This window comes from Staurois parvus, unplaced genomic scaffold (assembly GCF_062004578.1).
Source record: "Staurois parvus isolate SC_StPar_1 unplaced genomic scaffold, SC_StPar_1.0 ptg000105l, whole genome shotgun sequence".
NCBI lineage: Eukaryota > Metazoa > Chordata > Amphibia > Anura > Ranidae > Staurois > Staurois parvus.
This window is the reverse complement of record NW_028317901.1, coordinates 3,788,995-3,808,328: the sequence shown is the minus strand read 5'-3', so window position 1 is coordinate 3,808,328 and position 19,334 is coordinate 3,788,995. Positions and strand designations below refer to the sequence as shown.

Here is a 19,334-nt window from a genome sequence, read left to right as displayed (position 1 = left end):
TTAAATTTTGTGTTATCGCTCTCAATTTCTCATACTGGTCACTGGAAGTTCAGCATGGCACCTCATGGCAAAGAACTCTCTGAGGATCTGAAAAAAAGAATTGTTTCTCTACATAAAGATGGTCTAGGCTATAAGAAGATTGCCAAGACCCTGAAACTGAGCTGCAGCACGGTGGCCAAGATCATACAGTGGTTTAACAGGACAGGTTCCACTCAGAACAGGCCTCGCCATGGTCGACAAAAGGAGTTGAGTACACGTGCTCAGCGTCATATCTAGAGGTTGTCTTTGGGAAATAGACGCATGAGTGCTGCAGAGGTTGAAGGGGTGGGGGGTCAGCCTGTCAGTGCTCAGACCATACGCCGCACACTGCATAACATTGGTCTGCATGGCTGTCATCCCAGAAAGAAGCCTTTTCTAAAGATGATGCACAAGAAAACCCGCAAACAGTTTGCTGAAGACAAGCAGACTAAGGGCATGGATTGCTGGAACCACCAAGACAACCACTACCTTGCTAAAGAAGCCGAGGGTGATGGACTGGCCAAGCATGTCTCCAGACCTAAACCCTATTGAGCATCTGTGGGGCATCCTCAAACAGGAGGTGGAGGATTGCAAGGTCTCTAACATCCACCAGCTCCGTGATGTCATCATGGAGGAGTGGAAGAGGACTCCAGTGGCAACCTGTGAAGCTCTGGTGAACTCCATATCCAAGAGGGTTAAGGCAGTGCTGGAAAATGGTGGCCACACAAAATATTGACACTTTGGGCCCAATTTGGACATTTTCACTTAGAGGTGTACTCACGTTTGTTGCCAGCGATTTAGACATTAATGGCTGTGTTTTGAGTTAGTTTGAGGGAACAGCAAATTTACACTGTTATACAAGCTGTACACTCACTACTTTACATTGTAGCAAAGTGTCATTTCTTCAGTGTTGTCACATGAAAAGATAGAATAAAATATTTACAAAAATGTGAGGGGTGTACTCACTTCTGTGAGATACTGTATATAACCATTTCATCAACATCACATTGTTATAAAGCACTATAGCTGTGTATTATTTATATTGTATTTCTCTAGGTTGTGATCAAAGAGCAGCTACAGGCAACAGAGGGCGTGTGTGAATATGCTGTATATGTACAAGGTGAGAATTACTTATAAACCATACTCCATATTTTTTTATATGGAAATTTAAAAGGAAAGTTCAGGATTAAAAGAAAACAAAGATTTATACCTAGATCAGTGATGGCGAACCCGTGGCACGCGTGCCACAGCCGGCACGCCGAGCCTTATCTGTGGGCACGCCAGGAGAATACCGTATTTTTCGCTCCATAAGACGCACTTTTTTTCCCCCAAAAAAGGGGGGAAAATGTCAGTGCGTCTTATGGAGCGAATATAGAGCGGCCGGTCCGGTATTTCCACCGCCGCCGTGTCAGAATACCGGGCCGGCCGCTCAGCTCTGCAGTGGGACCGTACCTGTCCCTCTATCCACGGGCGCGCTGTCTTCCCGGCTTCTGTAGTGTGTGTGACAGCCGGGTCCCAAGTGCGCATGCGCAAGAAGCTGTGCTCTTTGTGAATGGTAAGGCGGTACCTGGGACACATGACAGATCCCACAAGCCGCCGGACCAATCACAAAGCGCAGTGCTTCTCGCGCATGCGCACTGGGCATCCGGCTGTCCGACGAGCGCCCACACTACAGAAGCCGGGAAGACAGCGCGCGGCTGGATAAAGGAACAGGTAAGATAAAAAAAAAACTCTGCGGAAGTAAGAGCGGGTACCTGTCAAATTCAGGTACCCGCTCCCCCTCCCTCCCCAAAGGTCAGCAGTCATCTGTACTGTCCGCAGTCTCTGGTCATCCCTGTGATTTCCGCAGTCTCTGGTCATCTCCTGTACTGTCCGCAGTCTCTGGTCATCCCTGTGCTTTCCGCAGTCTCTGGTCATCCCTGTACTGTCCGCAGTCTCTGGTCATCCCTGTACTGTCCGCAGTCTCTGGTCATCCCTGTACTGTCCGCAGTCTCTGGTCATCCCTGTACTGTCCGCAGTCTCTGGTCATCCCCTGTACTGTCCGCAGTCTCTGGTCATCTCCTGTACTGTGTCTGCAGTCTCTGGTCATCTCCTGCACTGTGTCTGCAGTCTCTGGTCATCTCCTGTACTGTGTCTGCAGTCTCTGGTCATCTCCTGTACTGTGTCTGCAGTCTCTGGTCATCTCCTGTACTGTGTCTGCAGTCTCTGGTCATCTCCTGTACTGTGTCCGCAGTCTCTGGTCATCTCCTGTACTGTGTCCGCAGTCTCTGGTCATCCCTGTACTGTGTCCGCAGTCTCTGGTCATCCCTGTACTGTGTCCGCAGTCTCTGGTCATCCCTGTACTGTGTCCGCAGTCTCTGGTCATCCCCGTACTGTGTCTGCAGTCTCTGGTCATCCCCTGTACTGTGTCTGCAGTCTCTGGTCATCCCTGTACTGTGTCTGCAGTCTCTGGTCATCCCTGTACTGTGTCTGCAGTCTCTGGTCATCCCTGTACCGTGTCCGCAGTCTCTGGTCATCTCCTGTACTGTGTCCGCAGTCTCTGGTCATCTCCTGTACTGTGTCCGCAGTCTCTGGTCATCCCTGTACTGTGTCCGCAGTCTCTGGTCATCCCTGTACTGTGTCCGCAGTCTCTGGTCATCCCTGTACTGTGTCTGCAGTCTCTGGTCATCCCTGTACTGTGTCTGCAGTCTCTGGTCATCCCTGTACTGTGTCTGCAGTCTCTGGTCATCCCTGTACTGTTCGCAGTCTCTGGTCATCCCTGTACTGGTAATTAGTTTGCACTACTGTACGAGTTGTTTTTTCTAAACCAAAAGCTCGATATTTAGGTTTCATTGCAGTGTTGGCACTTTGAAAGAAATAAGTTTGTTTTGGGTTGCAGTTTGGGCACTCGGGCTCAAAAAGGTTCGCCATCACTGACCTAGATGGATGCAGCATCCATCCTATGCTGCATATGTCCCCCGCCGCCTCTGCAACTGAGCGATTAAAAACCAAAGACTTGGTCTTCAGTGAGAAGAGTCAATCACAAGCTCTCTACTGTGCCGAGAAACTGTGCCAGCTGCAGGTCTAGGCATCTGGGTTTATCCCGACCGGCTGAGGGATGTCAATTGACAGAGGGTGTTCGCCCGCAGTTGGCTGAATATTGGTCACAGGAGTGCAGAACAAAGTGCAAGCCTGTGTCTCCAGGAGAGGTATATCCAAAAGAGCTTTGACCCTACTTCTCCTTTAACTGTTTACAGCCTTATTTTCGCATTATTTTACTACACGTGGACTCAAATGAAAAGCTGGTTTAAAGATTCTCATTTTCAGAAAAGTCCAAAGAGATTTGGAATTTATATTCACCTGGCTGAAAATAAAATTCCTTATCCTTGTGTAAAGCTTCATGGTTTGTGCCTAAAGCAATACTTTTATCACCACCTTAGTTACTTTTCTTGCCTTACGTTACAACACAAATCATCCAGCATGCTGCAGAAAAATGCAGCCTGTCTGCAATTTTTCATGCCACACATCACACTAGAGTTATGGTATGAACATGATATTTAGAAATCAGTTGTTTTCCACAGTGGGTATATAAAAGTATTACCCTCTTTAAATTCACATTTTGTTGCTTTGCAGCCTCAAATGAAGACAGATACAGTTTTTGTTTTGTCCAGCTGTATTTATTCAGTGCAATTTATAACATCCTAGTGAAAGATATAACACCAAAATCTCAGAAAAAAAATGTAAAAATCAAAAACAGAATCACTGAGTTGGAAAAAGGATCACCACCTTTGTTTCAGTATTTTTTTGTTGAAACACCTTTTGCTTTAATTATAGCCTTTAGTCTGTTGAGATAGGTCTCCACTAACTTTGCACATTTAGACTTTACAATATTACACTCTTCTTTGCAGAAGTGCTCAAGTTCAGTTAAATTTGATGGTGACCGTTTGTGGCCTGCAGTCTTCAAGTAATTCCTCGGATTTTCTATGGGGTTTAAGTCAGGGGTCTGGCTATGCCATGGAAGGACATTCACCAATTTCTCCTTCAACCACTGTGTGGTCATTTTTGCTGTGTGCTCTGGGGCATTATCATGTTGGAAGGTAAACTTTCTACCTCCATGCTTGACTGTAGGAATGGTGTTATTTGGATGATGAGCTGTATGGGATTTCCACCAGACATATCATTTAATGTTGAGGCCAAATAAATCAATTTTAACCTCATCTGACCATAACACCTTTTCCATGTGACCTCAAAATCTTCAAGGTGCATTTCGGCAAAGCTCTGTCGTGACTGCATGTGGCGTTTCTTGAGGAGTGGCTTTTTTTCTTGCAACCCTTCCATACAAGCCACATTTGTGGAGAATTTGAGATATTGTTGTCACATGCACACAATGACCACTCTTTGTCATAAATTCCTAGTTTCCTCCTGACTCTTTCATCCAGTTTGGAACGACATCCTGATTCAGGGAGGGTCTGTTGTAGCAAATATCTTCCACTTCTTACTAATAGACTTCACTGTGATTCTAGGCATAGATGAAGTGTTTTAATTTTATTTGTATCCATCTCCTGACTTGTGCCTGTCCACAACTTTATCCCAGAGATCTTTTGACAGTGCCTTGTTGCCCATAGTTGATTTTTGTTTCAGTTGCACTATCAGGGACTGAAATTCTCCAGGTAATCTCTTTTCATGCTGGGTTAATCAAAATGACCACAACTGATCACAGTTGACAGTCAAATGACTGTGTGTCACTGAGTAGGTGATTAGCTACACCTGATTGAGTGTAAAAGTCGTTTTTAGGAGAGGGGGTGACATGTAGGTGTTACATTTTTTTACGTGGATGTTATAAGCTGCAGTGAGTAAATACAGCTGGATAAATTAAAATCTGTGTCTGTCTTCATTTCAGGCTGCAAAGCAACAGAATGTGATTATTTTAAAGGGAAGCGGGGGTGGTGATTCTTTTCTATACCCACTGTATGTGCCCTAGTCAGGACATAAAATGCAAGTTACTGCAGTATGTGTGAACGAGCCCTAAAACCTACAGTTTTTTCCTGTCTAAAGTTAGCAGTATTTGAAGGGGTGACAACTCATGCAATAATCTTTGTACATGGACTTTTAAAGTTCAGATACCTGAAAGAAAAAAAAAATCGATAAAATATCAGGTGTGCAGAAAATGCAACCAGACTGTGCAGTAATGCCTTTAATAGATTGAAAAAATCAGTTTTCAGTCATACAAAATAGAGTGATGAAAATACTGCATGCCTTATGCTTTTGTGAACAATTTGTGTGTTTTTTCTCCTGATACAGTAGAAGGAAATTATTGAACAATATACATTGTATTCATAAAGTATTCAGAACCCCTTCACTTTTTTCAATTGTGTTATGTTGCAGCCTGATACTAGTCGTTTACATTCTTTTTTTTTTTTCATTAATCTACACTCAGTACCTCATAATGACAGTGAGAAAACAATTTTAGAAATGTTTGCAAATGTATGAAAAAGGAAAGACTGAAAATATCACATTGGCATAAATATTCAGATCCTTTGCAACAACACTTGAACTTAGCTCAGGTGCCTCCCATTTCTCTTGATCGTCATTGAAGTATTTCTACACCTTGATTGGAGTCCGCCTGTGGTAAATTAAATTGATTGGACATGATTTTGAAAGGCACACACCTCTTTATAAAAGGCTTCAGAGCTGACAATGCATATTGTATCAGAGCAAAAGGCATGAGGTCAAAGGAACTGCCTGCAGAGCTCACAGACAGGACTTTTGGATGGCTACAGAAAATGTTCTGCTGCACTGAAGGTTCTCAAGAACAAAGTGGCCTCATAATTCTCAAATTGAAGATGTTTGGCACACCAAGGACTCTTCTAAGAGCTGGTCGCCCAGCCAAACTGAGCAATTGGGGAAGAAGGGCCTTAGTAAGACCAGTGACCAAGAACCCGATAGTCACTCTGACTGAGCTACAGAGATCCTCCGTGGAGATGGGAGATTCTGAGTTCCAGAAGGACAACCATCACTGAAGCCCTTCAACAATCTGGGCTTTATGGCAGAGTGGCTAGACAGAAGCCTCTTTTCAGTGCAAAGCACATGTAAACCTGCTTAGAGTTTGCTAAAAAAAAAAAAAAGCACCTGAAGGACTCTTAGACTGTGAGGAACAAGATTCTCTGGTCAGATGAAACCAAAATTGAACTGTTTGGCATCAGTTCTAAATGATATGTCTGGAGGAAACCAGGCACCGCTCATCACCTGCCCAATACCATCCCAACAGTTAAGCATGGTGGTGGCAGCATCATGCTGTGGGGTTATTTTTTTCAGCAGCAGAGACTGGGAGACTGATCAAAGGATAGAAAGCTGAATGGAGCAAAGTACAGAGATATCCTCGATGAAAACCTGATCTACAGTGCTCAGGACTTAAGACTGGGCCGAAGGTTCACCTTCCAACATGACAACGATCCGAGACAACACAGGAGTGGCTTAGGGACAACTCTGTGAATGTCCTAGAGTGGCCCAGCCAGTTCCCTGAATGGAACCCTACTGGACATCTCTGAAGAGACCTGAAAATGGCTGTCCACCGATGGTTCCTATCCAACCTGACTGAGCTTGAGAGGATTTGCAAAGAATGGCAGAAAATCCCTCAATCCAGGTATGCGAATCTTGTCTCATTATACTCAAAAATCTTTGAAGCTGTAGTTGCTGCCAAAGGTGCTTCAACAAAGTACTGAGTAAAGAGTCTGAATACTTAAGTATACTTTAAAGACATTATTTTCTTTTTAGTAAATTCACAGATATTTCTAAAATTCTTTTTTCACTTTGTCATGATGAGGTACTGAGTGTAGATTAATGAGAAAAAAAAAATGAATTTAAACATCTGTAGTATCAGGCTGCAACATAACAACATTGAAAAAATTGAAGGAGGTCAGAATATTTTATGAATGCACTGTATATTCTATATTTTTGGAGAATATTATCATATATGGATAGACATTTAACCGTTAGAAAATTATCAGAAATTAGGGTATTATGCCAATATTTCAGATCCATAGGCCCATGAAAGGAAACTGCTGTCTAAGGATAAACCTCATTTTGCCTAAAATGACTGATAACATGGCACACTAAGGTTTACAGTGAATTTATAGAAAATGTGATTGATAAAAAGTGTTTGTGGGTTTGGCTATATTAACAAATGTTGTTAGTAACTTTAAAAGAAAGTATTTGTATTTTGGGTTTTCTGCTCTTGAGTCTTCTTTTAGGATTGTTTTTGTAATATGTGTAATATTTTCTTTCTAGCACTGATCCTTAGATTGGAAGGGAAGATCCAGGAATCCCTCGAACTTTTCCAGACATGTGCAATCTTGAATCCGACTAGTCAGGATAACCTGAAACAAGTAGCTCGATCCCTGTAAGACTGCCTTAAATGATTTTTGCCATCATTCTTGTCTTTCCCTTCTTAAAATCACTTCATGTTCACCTGTATTGACAATTCAGCTCTGCAATGAAAATTAAGTATTGACTAGAATCTGTGGGAATTTTTATTCACATTTTTAAATAATCGACTTTGGCTGCCCCATAAACAGCACTTCCATGCCATACTCCTTGCTGCAGCCTTCTCTGTCATGTTACTCAGAATTATAATTATATAGTTACAATATAAATAATGAATCTGGCAATATTGATGTCTACAGTTACGGAAAGAGCACAAAGTATATAATTTCCCATTTAAATGTGAAGCAGCCCCAAAGTCAACTGGACGTCTAATAAGAGCAGGAAAATACATGCTTGAAATAGTGTTTCCACACCAGATCTAGCTGATACCTTGATTCCCACTGCACCTAGCTTTTCACAACAGCTAGGGGCAGGCTGCTGGGTAATCTTCACCACATATGTTAAAATTTGACTGTACAATCACCAATAAGCTGGCAATACATTATACAATCCAAATGTGAAATCTCCTTTAGATATACCCTCAAGTATGTAGTATTGGGCCTGCCTGATTTGATAATGAATTAATTGTTTAGTTTGTCCTCATATTACATCGTTTTGGTAAAGCTAAAGGTGATACAGGTGTACAGGGATTGTACAATCAGATCGTATAGTGTATGGCCATCTTTAGATCTAATAACAACAATATAGTGCAATGACCTGCCTGATTAAATAGTTAAGGTAAGTCCTCATATGACACAGTTTTGATAAATCTAAATTGTACTGTACAGTAAAATTGTAACATTTAAAACAAACTAAGGCAAATACACTGATTGGCTGTTTATAAAAATGCTAACAATTGGCGCCTCTGCCTTGCGCAAAACCAACCTTTAAACAAAGTGTAGAGTAGGGAATACGTTCACTGTTCTGACCCAGAGGTGGAAAACTACAGGGAACAGCTAGGTGTTTCAGCACTCCTATTAGTTTGTCAAGTTAGGGATCAGGATAGGGAAGGAGGGAGTGTACACATACCTAAAGCTGTCATATTTGACTAGCCTCAAATTGCAGGGACAAAAATTACTTCCATATTCATCTAACCTCAGCCCCTGAAGTTGTGTGTCTTCAGATACTTAGACATCAGTGTGCAGCCAGTGCTCATGAAGAATGAAATTACTGAAATAACACATGACATGACCAGCATGGCAGGAAGGCCGTAGGATCATTTTCATAGCAATGATTAGATGAGTCACAACATGCAATGGGTGAGACAGATACAGTGCTCAGCATAAATGAGTACACCCTTTTGAAAAGTAAGATTTTAATCAACATCTCAAGACAAGAAAATTTTCCAAAATTTTTACAAAACCGAGATTTCTAAAACATTTGTTAAGCTTTTCTTTAGCTCACTAAAGGAAAGTAAGGTTAATCATATAACTTAGATTACAAAATCTTCATTTTTACTCAGATTAGTTGATGCAAAAATGTATGACCTCCATGATTTGTAAGGACAGCACCAAGTCTTCTAGGCATGGAATTAACAAGTTGGTGACATATTGCAACATCTATCTTTGTCCATTCTTCAAGAAAAAACTCTTTTTAGAGCCTGGATGCTGGATGGAGAGTGATGCTCAGCTTTAGAATTCCACATAGGTGTTTGATTGGGTTCAGATCAGGAGACATACTTGGCCACTGATTCACTTTCACCTGTTCTGCTTCAGAAATGCAACAGTGGCCTTAGATGTATGTTTTGGATCATTGTCATGTTGGAAAAGTGCACGACTGTCAAGGGCACGGAGTGATGGTAGCATCTTCTCTTTAAATATAGAGCAGTACATCTGTGAATTCATGATACCATCAACAACAACTCAGCCATGAAGTGGTAGGCCACCTAAAATGACAGAGCGGCGTTGGTGTATGCTGAAGCGCACAGTGTGCAGAAGTCACCAACTGTCTGTAGAGTCAATAGTTAAAGACCTCCAAACGTTGTGTGGCCTTCAGATTAGCACAGTAACAGTGTGTAGAGAGCTTCATGGAATGGGTTTCCATGGCCGAGCAGCTGCATCCAATTCTTACATCACCAAGTGCAATGCAAAGTGTAGGATGCAGTGGTGTAAAGCACGCTGCCACTGGACTCTAGAGCAGTGGAGGTGTGTTCTCTGGAGTGACCAGTCATGCTGTATGGCAATCCGATAGACATGTCTGGGTTTGGCAGTTGCCAGGAAAGCGGTACTTGCCTGACTGCATTGTGCCAAGTGTAAAGTTTGGTGGAGGGGGGATTATGGTGTGGGGTTGTTTTTCAGGGGTTGGACTTGGCCCCTTAGTTCCAGTGACGGGAACCCTTAAGGTGTCCGAATAACAAGACATTTTGGAAAATTTAATGCTCCCAACTTTGTGGGAACAGTTTGGGGATGGCCCCTTCCTGTTCCAACATGACTGCGCACCAGTGCACAAAGCAAGGTCTATAAAGACACGGTTGAGCGAGTTTGGGGTGGAGGAACTTGACTGATCTGAACAGAGTCCTGACCTCAGCCTGATAGAACACCTTTGGGATGAATTAGAGTGGAGACTGCAAGCCAGGCCTTCTCGTCCAACATCAGTGCCTGTCTGCACAAATGCGCTTCTGGAAGAATGGTCAAACATTCCCATAGACACACTCCTAAACCTTGTGGACAGCCTTCCCAGAAGAGTTGAAGCTGTTCTAGCTGCAAAGGGTGGGCCAACTCAATATTGAACCCAACAGACTAAGACTGGGATGCCATTAACGTTCATGTGCATTAAAGGCAGGTGTCCCAATACATTTAGCAATATAGTATATGTATATACAGTTGTGTTCAAAATAATAGCAGTGTGTTGAAAAAAGTGAATAAAGCTCAATATCCTTCTAATAGCTTTTATTTCCATACACACAAATGCATTGGGAACACTACACATTCTATTCCAAATCAAAACATGAAGAAAAATATATCAAATTTGTGTTGTTCCTCTAAAAAAAATTGAAGAAAAGTGAATACTAGACTGTTCAAAAAAATAGCAGTGTTTGTATTCTTCTTTACAAACTCAAACATTCACTATATAAACTGAAAAATGTTTGAAGATTTTGCTTTCCTTTGAATCACTTAATTAATATTTAGTTGTATAAGCTCTGTTTCTGAGAACTGCTGTACATCTGTGTTGCATGGAGTCAACCAACTTCTGGCACCTGTGAACAGGTATTCCAGCCCAGGATGATTGGACTACATTCCACAGTTCTTCTCTATTTCTTGGTTTTGCCTCAGAAACTGCATTTTTGATGTCACCCCACAAGTTTTCTATTAGATTAAGATCCGGGGATTGGGCTGGCCACTCCATAACGTCAATCTTGTTGGCCTGGAACCAAGATGTTGCACGTTTACTGGTGTGTTTGGGGTCGTTGTCTTGTTGGAACACCCATTTCAAGGGCATTTCCTCTTCAGCATAAGGCAGCATGACCTCTTCAAGTATTCTGATGTATTCAAACTGATCCATGATCCCTGGTATGCGATAAATAGGCCCAACACCGTAGTAAGAGAAACATCCCCATATCATGATGCTTGCACAACCATGCTTCACTGTCTTCACAGTGTACTGTGGCTTAAATTCAGTGTTTGGGGGTCGTCTGACAAACTGTCTCCGGCCACTAGACCCAAAAAGAACAATCTTACTTTCATCAGTCCACAAAATGTTGCGCCATTTCTCTTTAGGCCAGTCAATGTGCTCTTTGACAAATTGTAACCTCTTCAGCACATGTCTTTTTTTCAACAGTGGGACTTTGCGGGGGCTTCTTGCAGATAGCTTGGCTTCACATAGGCGTCTTCTAATTGTTACAGTACTCACAGGGAACTTTAGACCTTCTTTGATCTTCCTGGAGCTGATTGTTGGCTGAGTCCTTGCCATCTTGGCTATTCTTCTATCCATTCGAATGGTAGTTTTTCACTTTCTTCCACGTCTTTCAGGTTTTGGTTGCCATTTTAAAGCATTTGCGATCATTTTAGCTGAGCAGCCTATCATTTTCTGCACTTCTTTATATGTTTTCCCCTCTCCAATCAACTTTTTAATCAAGGTAAGCTGTTCTTCTGAACAATGTCTTGAACGACCCATTTTCCTCAGAATTTCAGAGAGAAATGCACTGTAACCAGCATGTACAACATTTGCTGCCTTCCTTCCTTAAATAAGGGCAATAATTGCCACCTGTTTTTCAAAGAATGAATGACCTCACTAATAGAACTCCACACTGCTATTATTTTGAACATACCCCTTTCAATTAGTGATTCAATTACACAGAATCAGCAGCATGCATGTCATGACTGTTGGGTCTGTTGGATTTCTATTACTCTACTACACCTGCTCGTAAATTATTTGCCATGTAGAAATATCATTTGTACCAAAAACAGTCATTGATCAGGTTAGTGTTGTCTGACTGCTATTATTTTGAACACAACTGTGTGTGTGTGTGTGTGTGTGTGTGTGTGTATGTATGTATATATATATATAATATATATATATATTATTTTTTTTTTTTTGGTTTTATTTTAATGTTATATAACAGAAATACAATATAAGGAAAGTTTTACAAATCTCCCTTCCTTTTAAGGTGCAGAGTATGAAAAACTGATTATAACATTACATTACCATTTTTTCCCATACAAGGTTTCCTTTAAGAATTCATACCACTAAAATTGTTAAATGTTTTTTCTCTTATGCTCGTGCAATTTTTTAAATGCATATTAGTCACTCTTACATCCTTCTTCTCAACATGCCTCCTTGCCTATTTGTATACAAGTGTGCTTTTTTTTGTGAGAGCTTTCCGGTGTGGGGGAGCAAATGAACTCTCCATGTGACAGTTCTTTGGCCTGAGCTGCCAGTCATCAGATCCAAGCACTGTCAGGGGCTGTTCTGACACCAGCCGGAGCTGGGAGTTGGGGAGGCAGCAAAGGTGCAAGACTGTGTAAATATACATGTCTGAAGGGTGGGCTATATGCAGACACTGTTGATTTGCCCAGGATTGGCAAAGTGTCAGTGTCTTTATAATGATATGTAATTATGTGCAAGTTCATTGTGTAGCCACAGGTTCACTTTAAGGCTCTGCAGGAATAAAGGTGATATCTGTGGTGATCCTATATTTCTGTGGCAATTTTTGCATGTGTGAATCTTTGTGATCTGTATATCTTCTAATTAATTTAATTTAGGTTCTTACTTGGGAAGCACAGAGCAGCAGTTGAAGTTTACAATGAGGCGGCAAGGCTCAATAATAAGGACTGGGTATGCCCTTAAACCTTAAAATGTCTCTTTGAAGCCACCTAAACTCTGTTCCATTGCTGTTTTAATTATTTTACAGTAGCATGTTATTTTTATTAAGTGGTGCAACCTTAGTTTTGTGGAAGTGTCTAGATATGTAGTTAGGGACATTTATGTGTAAACTTTACACAATATCCATATTAACCAATCACGCACTTTTAGCTGGAAACTTTGACTAATCTGATAACAGTTTACTTATTGGTTGCTACAACTGAAGTGCATTACAAAAATGAAAATCAGAAGCACTGAAATGTTACATGTATCTGCAGTAATGGAAAAGTAGGTGATAAAACCAACCTAAATCAAGCTTGTGCACTAAGATATATATATTTATTAGTTGTATTAATTGTTGTATTTTTATTTTAATTTCCACAGCCTTCTCTGATTTTCTGTTTTTCACATTATTTCTATAGGAGATATGCCACAATTTGGGAGTATGTTACCTATATTTGAAAGACTTCGCCAAGGTACTTTATTCAGAGTGCCGTTTCATGTAATGAAAATTGATGTTAATAACAACCATTCAAGAGTCAGCTTATATGTCTTTCCTGTTGATTGAAAAATTAATATTTTTGCACTGTTCTGTTTTTAAATGTGAGCCAGTGCAGTTTGTTAGGTGGATTACTTCTGTGAAACTAGTACACACTTTTAATCATAATGATGTTTTTTTTTTTTCTCTGCAGAGTAAGGAGCAGCTGAATCTTGCCCTTCAAATGCACAGACAAGAGCTCAGCTCAATGGTCCTTGGAAAGATCCAGTTAATGGAGGGAGAAACAGATAGCGCTATTCAGACCTATTTGCAGGCACTTCAGTAAGTATGTACTTGAAATTTAATGTCAAATTGGATTCAGTCTATAATGCCTCACTCCAATAGATTGAAAGTGCAAAACATTTTGCTTGATGCACACATAACAATAAATGATCCATCATAAATTCAGTTGTTTCAGTAAGACCTTTCAGTCTAAAGTGATCGCTTGACACAGCAATACGATTGATCTTATATTTGATCCAAATTTTTTATATGGTCATTCCAGTTGTTCTTTTTTTGGAGGCAAACAGTTTATCAATCAAGGTGTCTGTTTAGAGCAATGCATTTCTTCATGTTACAATTATATTATTTAAATGATTATTACATTAAACAATTTCATGGTTAGCATAGCACAGCATGGTAGGCCGCAAACATAACCTGTACCAGGAAATCATATGCTTGGGAGTGGTGCTTTTTTTGGTGAAAATGGCTTTTGCATAACTTATAATACCAGAGTCTCTTGTTTATTTTCATAGTTTATCTCCAGAAAGTACAGAGCTGTTAACCACATTAGGATTGCTGTATTTACAGGTGAGTCCAGCTATATCATCCACCCAATAATTTCCAGAATTGATTTTGTTTGTCATGATAACACTTTTCAATGAACTCTGCTACTAATCCTAATGTTTTTTTATTAATACGTTTTAAAGTGTATCTATAGCCAGCATGGTTTTTGTTACTTTGGATGGCGTAGGGAGTAGTTTATACCTCTGTCAGTTTTTTAATCTCCTGTTGAGGATATTTCTTTTCAATTTCTGTTCTGAAAATGCAACAGGAAATGAGAGGTAATCTCTCCAAAGTAAGTGCAAATTTCCTATTAGTTGTTACTGGAACAGTTATCCCTTTTGAAGGTTTTCCATCAATATTCCTGTTATGGTGACAACTGAAAAAGTTTGGAAAACAAATAAAGAGCATTAATCTCCCCATCAGGGACATGGAAAATTCTGACTATAGATGCACAATAAACTTGCTCCACATATAAAGCCCAGTCTTTCTGACACATTTCATGCTTAGTAGTCTCAACACATTTGGATTTATATACAATTTCTAAATCTGGTTGTTAGACACGGCAGCCAAAGCTTTTGTTCTTTCAGGATTAAAGAAAAAAAAATGCCATGTTCACAACGTGATGTTTCTGCGATCTGCAGCAGGTGTTAAAAAATAAAACCACATGTACTGTATATGGCTTTCATGCTATCGACTGTTTACATCTCCCTGAAACATACAAGGGAAAACGGTGAGATGATTACGGCAAGTTATGGACATTTCATACACAGCAGTTAGCTAGCTTAGTGCTGTGTAATTGGAGTCTCTGTGGTCGACTTTACAATGTCTCCAAGACTGGATATTAATGTATTTTCATGTACTAAAGCCCAGCTACTCATCTTGTTCCCCTTTTTTACTACAGAATGGTTTTTATCAGAAAGCATTTGAATACCTTGGGAATGCTTTGACATATGACCCCACCAACTATAAGGTAATGAAAAGTAATCAATTAAAAGAGAAGTATGGGCTAAAAAAACCAAACATTTATACTAACTTAGGTGGATGCACCATCGAACCGATGCTGCATCTGTCCCCCGCTGGCTCTGCACTGATAATTGAGCGAAACTGCTAATCTCTCAGTTCTCCCATGTGCTGAGCAAAGAGCTGTGACTGTCATTCTTTGGCTCTCTGGAGTGCTGGGCTGTTGAGGGGGCAGGAGGGGCTGGCTCAGGCTGTCAGCAGATCGCTGAGAGGCTGAACCAGGTGTCAGTCTAGGCTTCTGGGTGGATCCCAACTATATGGTCAGGATCTTTTCAGAGCCTGTACTGGCACTGTGATGTCAGCTGACAGCAGACTTTATTCCGCTGTTGGCTGAAAATGGGTCACAGGAGTGCAGATCGAACTGCACTCCTGTGATCCATAGGAGAAGTACAGCCAAAAAAACTTTGGCTATACAGGCATACCTCGGTTTGCTAATTTAATTTGTTCTGTGGGACTTTTCATAGTGAAAAATTTGTAAACCGAAACGCCGTTTCCATTGGAATGCACTGAAAACCAATTAATCCGTTCCGGAGGTCAGAAAAAAGTAAACGCTACTAAAATACCACATGAATTATTTTATCAAGTCGTGCGGTATTTTAGTAGTGACAACCATGTGTTAATGTTTCAACTGTCAGCGGGGTTCCCCACTGACAGCTGAATGTTAAAGAGAGAATTGCCGGCAATTAAAAAAAGAATTTAAAAAACGGCCTGGGGTCCCCCCTCCCATCCGTAACAAGCCCTTAGGGTCTGGTACGGATTTTGAGGGGAACTCCCATGCCAAAGTTTAAAAAAAAAATGGTGTGGGGTTCCCCCCCAAAATCCATACCAGACCCTTATCCGAGCATGCAGCCCGGCAGGTCAGGAAAGGGGGGGGGGACAAGCGATCGCTCCCCCCCATCCCCCCGAACCATGCCAGGCCACATGCCCTCGACATGGGGGGGTGCTTTGGGGCAGGTGGGTTCCCCCCCAAAGCACCTTGTCCCCATATTGATGGGGACAAGGGCCTCTTACCCACAACCTTGGCTGGGGGCCCCCAGATCCCACCCCCCCATGTTAATGAATATGGGTACATGGAAACAACTAAAAGAATGTCCCTCGCAGCAGATCCAATGTCAATCACGATGTCCTCCCCATGTGGCCTGGTATGGTTCAGGAGGGGGGAAGGGCCACTCGCTTGTCTTCCCCCCCTTTCATTTTTTTTTTCAATTTTGGCATAGGGGTTCCCCTAAAAACCCATACCAGACCCGAAGGGCTTGGTATGAATGGAGGGGGGACCCCACAACATTGTTTTATTTATTATGGTGCCATTTTTTAAATGTAATTACCCCTTTTGTTTTTCTTCACTATAGCTCAGAGAATCAGCTGTCACTTTCCCCCAGCTAAAAAAAAGAAAGTTTACTTTTAGTTTATATCCAGAGTCAAAAGAAACAATGTTTCCTTTTAGTTTCTTAAAAGAAACAAAGTTTCCTTTAACTACAGGGAAAGTGACAACTAATTCTGTGAGCTATAGTGAAGAAAAAAAAAGCTGGCAATTGCATTTAAAGATCAGCACCAACATACACTTCGTATTGCGGAAAAAATTTGTAAAAAAAATTCGTAAACCGAGGAATTATTTTCAATGGATTTTCATTTGTAAACCAAAAAGTATGTTAACCAAGGCTTTAGTAAACCGAGGTACACCTGTACTTCTCCTTTAAAGGCACAGTTCAGTTTTGCCAAAAAACTACCTATGCAGGTAAGGGGCGCCTCTAGACAAAAAACTGTGCAGCTTTGACCACAGTTGAATTAGCCTTTGCTTTTGGTGAAATGAAAGGGCATGCAAGAGGCGCTGGAACTTTGATATGAGTTTATACAAAGTAGTGAGTGGGCAAAACCATTTGAAGGGCCCACTGGCTCAGGTAAGGCACCTCTAGTGGGTACTCCAGCAGGTTACCAGAAAAAAAAACCTGCAAAAATGAAAGGAGCGCCAGATCAAAAGATAAGAATCCAAATTAATTTATTGATGTGCTAAATGAAAGGCAACCCAACAATGCCCTAAAATGGTGGTCTCCTCTAGAGATAAACTGATACAGACTAAATTCCTACATCGCATATACTTTTACCCTTATGAGACTACATAAAACATACCCAGACAGGGACCCACATTGCCCTCGATGCCAAATGCGTTTAGGCTCTAATTTTGGGAGTGTCCTAGGGTTAATGGTTTTTTGTCTGAAGTTTTCGACCTTATTAACCTTAGGCGTCCGCTGTCAATCTCTAAATCCCCAGAGCTGGCTCTATTTGAGGATTCCTGATGACGCTTAACATCCCCATCATAGTAAATTATTGATTTCTTATCTTTTATTTTACTCTAAGAAAGAGCTTCTTTATAAATGGACGTCTACTGCTTCCCCAGATGTGTCATCCTGGGAAATCATGATTAACACTGCTCTGCTCCTGTACAAGCTGACCTATATCAATCATGGTTGTCCCTGGACGTATGACAAGGTTTGACAGCCATGGACGTCTGGGTAGACCCTCCCCTATCCAACTGGAAGGTCTGGTGATGTGTCTAAGCCCTTTAGTTCTCACTGATATCTCTCATACATCCCCATCCTCAGTGTCCCTGCCCTCCTATATTTGACCCTCCTTCTGCCCCCCCCCCTCCCTTTTTTCCTTCCTTCCCCTGCTCCATTCCTTCACCCTCCACTCTTCCCTGAGAAGTTAGTGTTGATTTTCATATTTTGTTTGTTTGTGGTCAGACCCATAAATGATATAGTACATCTTGTCTGTATTTATGTGACGATGCTGCACTTTTTTAATATTGTACTTGGTACTTTAAATTACTATGTTATGATATGTCAACAGTTTTATTTTCAACTGTAATGTGTCATGCTTTTCTTCAATAAAAGCACTTATGATTGTTAAAAAAAAAAAAGCCAACTCTTTTTCAGGGTCAAATGGAACTCTCCCTTCATCACGGTTACAACAGAATATAATGTAAATATAATTGTGACTGATAAAATCACGAGCCTAACAATTATAAATGATTATGGATAACATACATACTAGTGTATACACATTCTTGCTTCCATAAAATTGGATTTTTTCTATGTACTTACCTGTAAAATCCATTTCTTGGAGTATATCACGGGACACAGAACAAGCCATAATAATGACTATGTGGGTTATATGCCACCTATAGTTGAATGGACAATGGCCAAGCAATCAAACAGTAAGTCCTCCCCCATTTAACCCCCTCCTCCAACAAGTTTTAGTAGAAAGCAATGGAAATCCAGAAAGATGGGCGGGACCTCTGTGTTTCCCTGAAGTACTCCAAGAACTGGATTTTACAGGTAAGTATGTAGAATCTGCCAGCACTCAGTGCAATTGCATACAGATTAACAATGAACTTAAACAGAGCATATAGACATTACAATACAATCTCTCCAGGGATATGAGCCCTATTTAGTACACAGAATTAATTTTATGATTTAATATCCCAAAAGTGGGCACTGCATAAAGTATGTACTGAGAAAAAAAGAGTTACAGAAAAGACAAAAAGACATGCACAATTGGCTATTCACTGTGAAATAAAAAGGGAATAAAAACAGAAATAAAACTTTTACCAAGATTTATCCTGTAACTGGAGCAAGTCAAAAGAAAGTCTGGGATTCGCCAGTCAGATGGAACCAGCTCTGTACGAATCACACTGTCCATTTCTCAGGGTCCTCAATTTATTGAAATATGGATGTGGGCTGGACTTTAGGCCTTGGCCAATCAACGCTGCAGAATGTTCCCCTCCCAGCCCACAGGACGTTCTGTGTTCTAAAGTGCCCAGAACTGAATGGGCCAGAAAACACAGCAAACACAATAGACCTGTTTAAAAGTGAAGCCACACACTCCAATGCAGTGCACAGAAAAAACCGGGGTAACAACACATCCCTCCTGCCTGACTGTCCGACCCTCCCAGGGGAGTACTCACATGTCCTTTAGCATAACCTGCCCTGTGTCCTGGCCATCCCTCCAGGGTCCAGCAGCGGTAACAGCAGAGGTAGCGGTGGCTGCAGCAGCTCACATGTAACAGGCAGGGTGCTATGTAAACAATATGGCCGACTTCCTCTTCCTGCTGCTACTGCGCATTTATTCCCCTGCCTTCTGCGCTTGCAAGCTCGAGCGCCCGTGTGGTAACAGACTCCCTTAAGTGGCCACAAGTAGGTATTACAGGCAAGAAAAAAAGAAGTACTCCCCTGGAGGCCTTCCAAGTCAACCATAGCAGACTCCACCGCAT

General features: G+C 41.3%; 1 protein-coding gene across 1 annotated transcript in view; it reads left to right on the top strand.

Moving 5' to 3' along the window:
- Positions 1-19,334, top strand: part of BBS4 (Bardet-Biedl syndrome 4) — a 54,088-nt gene that overhangs the window by 17,773 nt on the left and 16,981 nt on the right. The window contains exons 4-10 of the mRNA XM_089671402.1: positions 1,075-1,138; positions 7,285-7,396; positions 12,621-12,693; positions 13,143-13,196; positions 13,413-13,540; positions 14,014-14,068; positions 14,946-15,014. Of these exons, the coding sequence (XP_089527528.1) occupies positions 1,075-1,138; positions 7,285-7,396; positions 12,621-12,693; positions 13,143-13,196; positions 13,413-13,540; positions 14,014-14,068; positions 14,946-15,014 (555 nt within the window). The remainder of the gene's footprint in view (positions 1-1,074; positions 1,139-7,284; positions 7,397-12,620; positions 12,694-13,142; positions 13,197-13,412; positions 13,541-14,013; positions 14,069-14,945; positions 15,015-19,334) is intronic.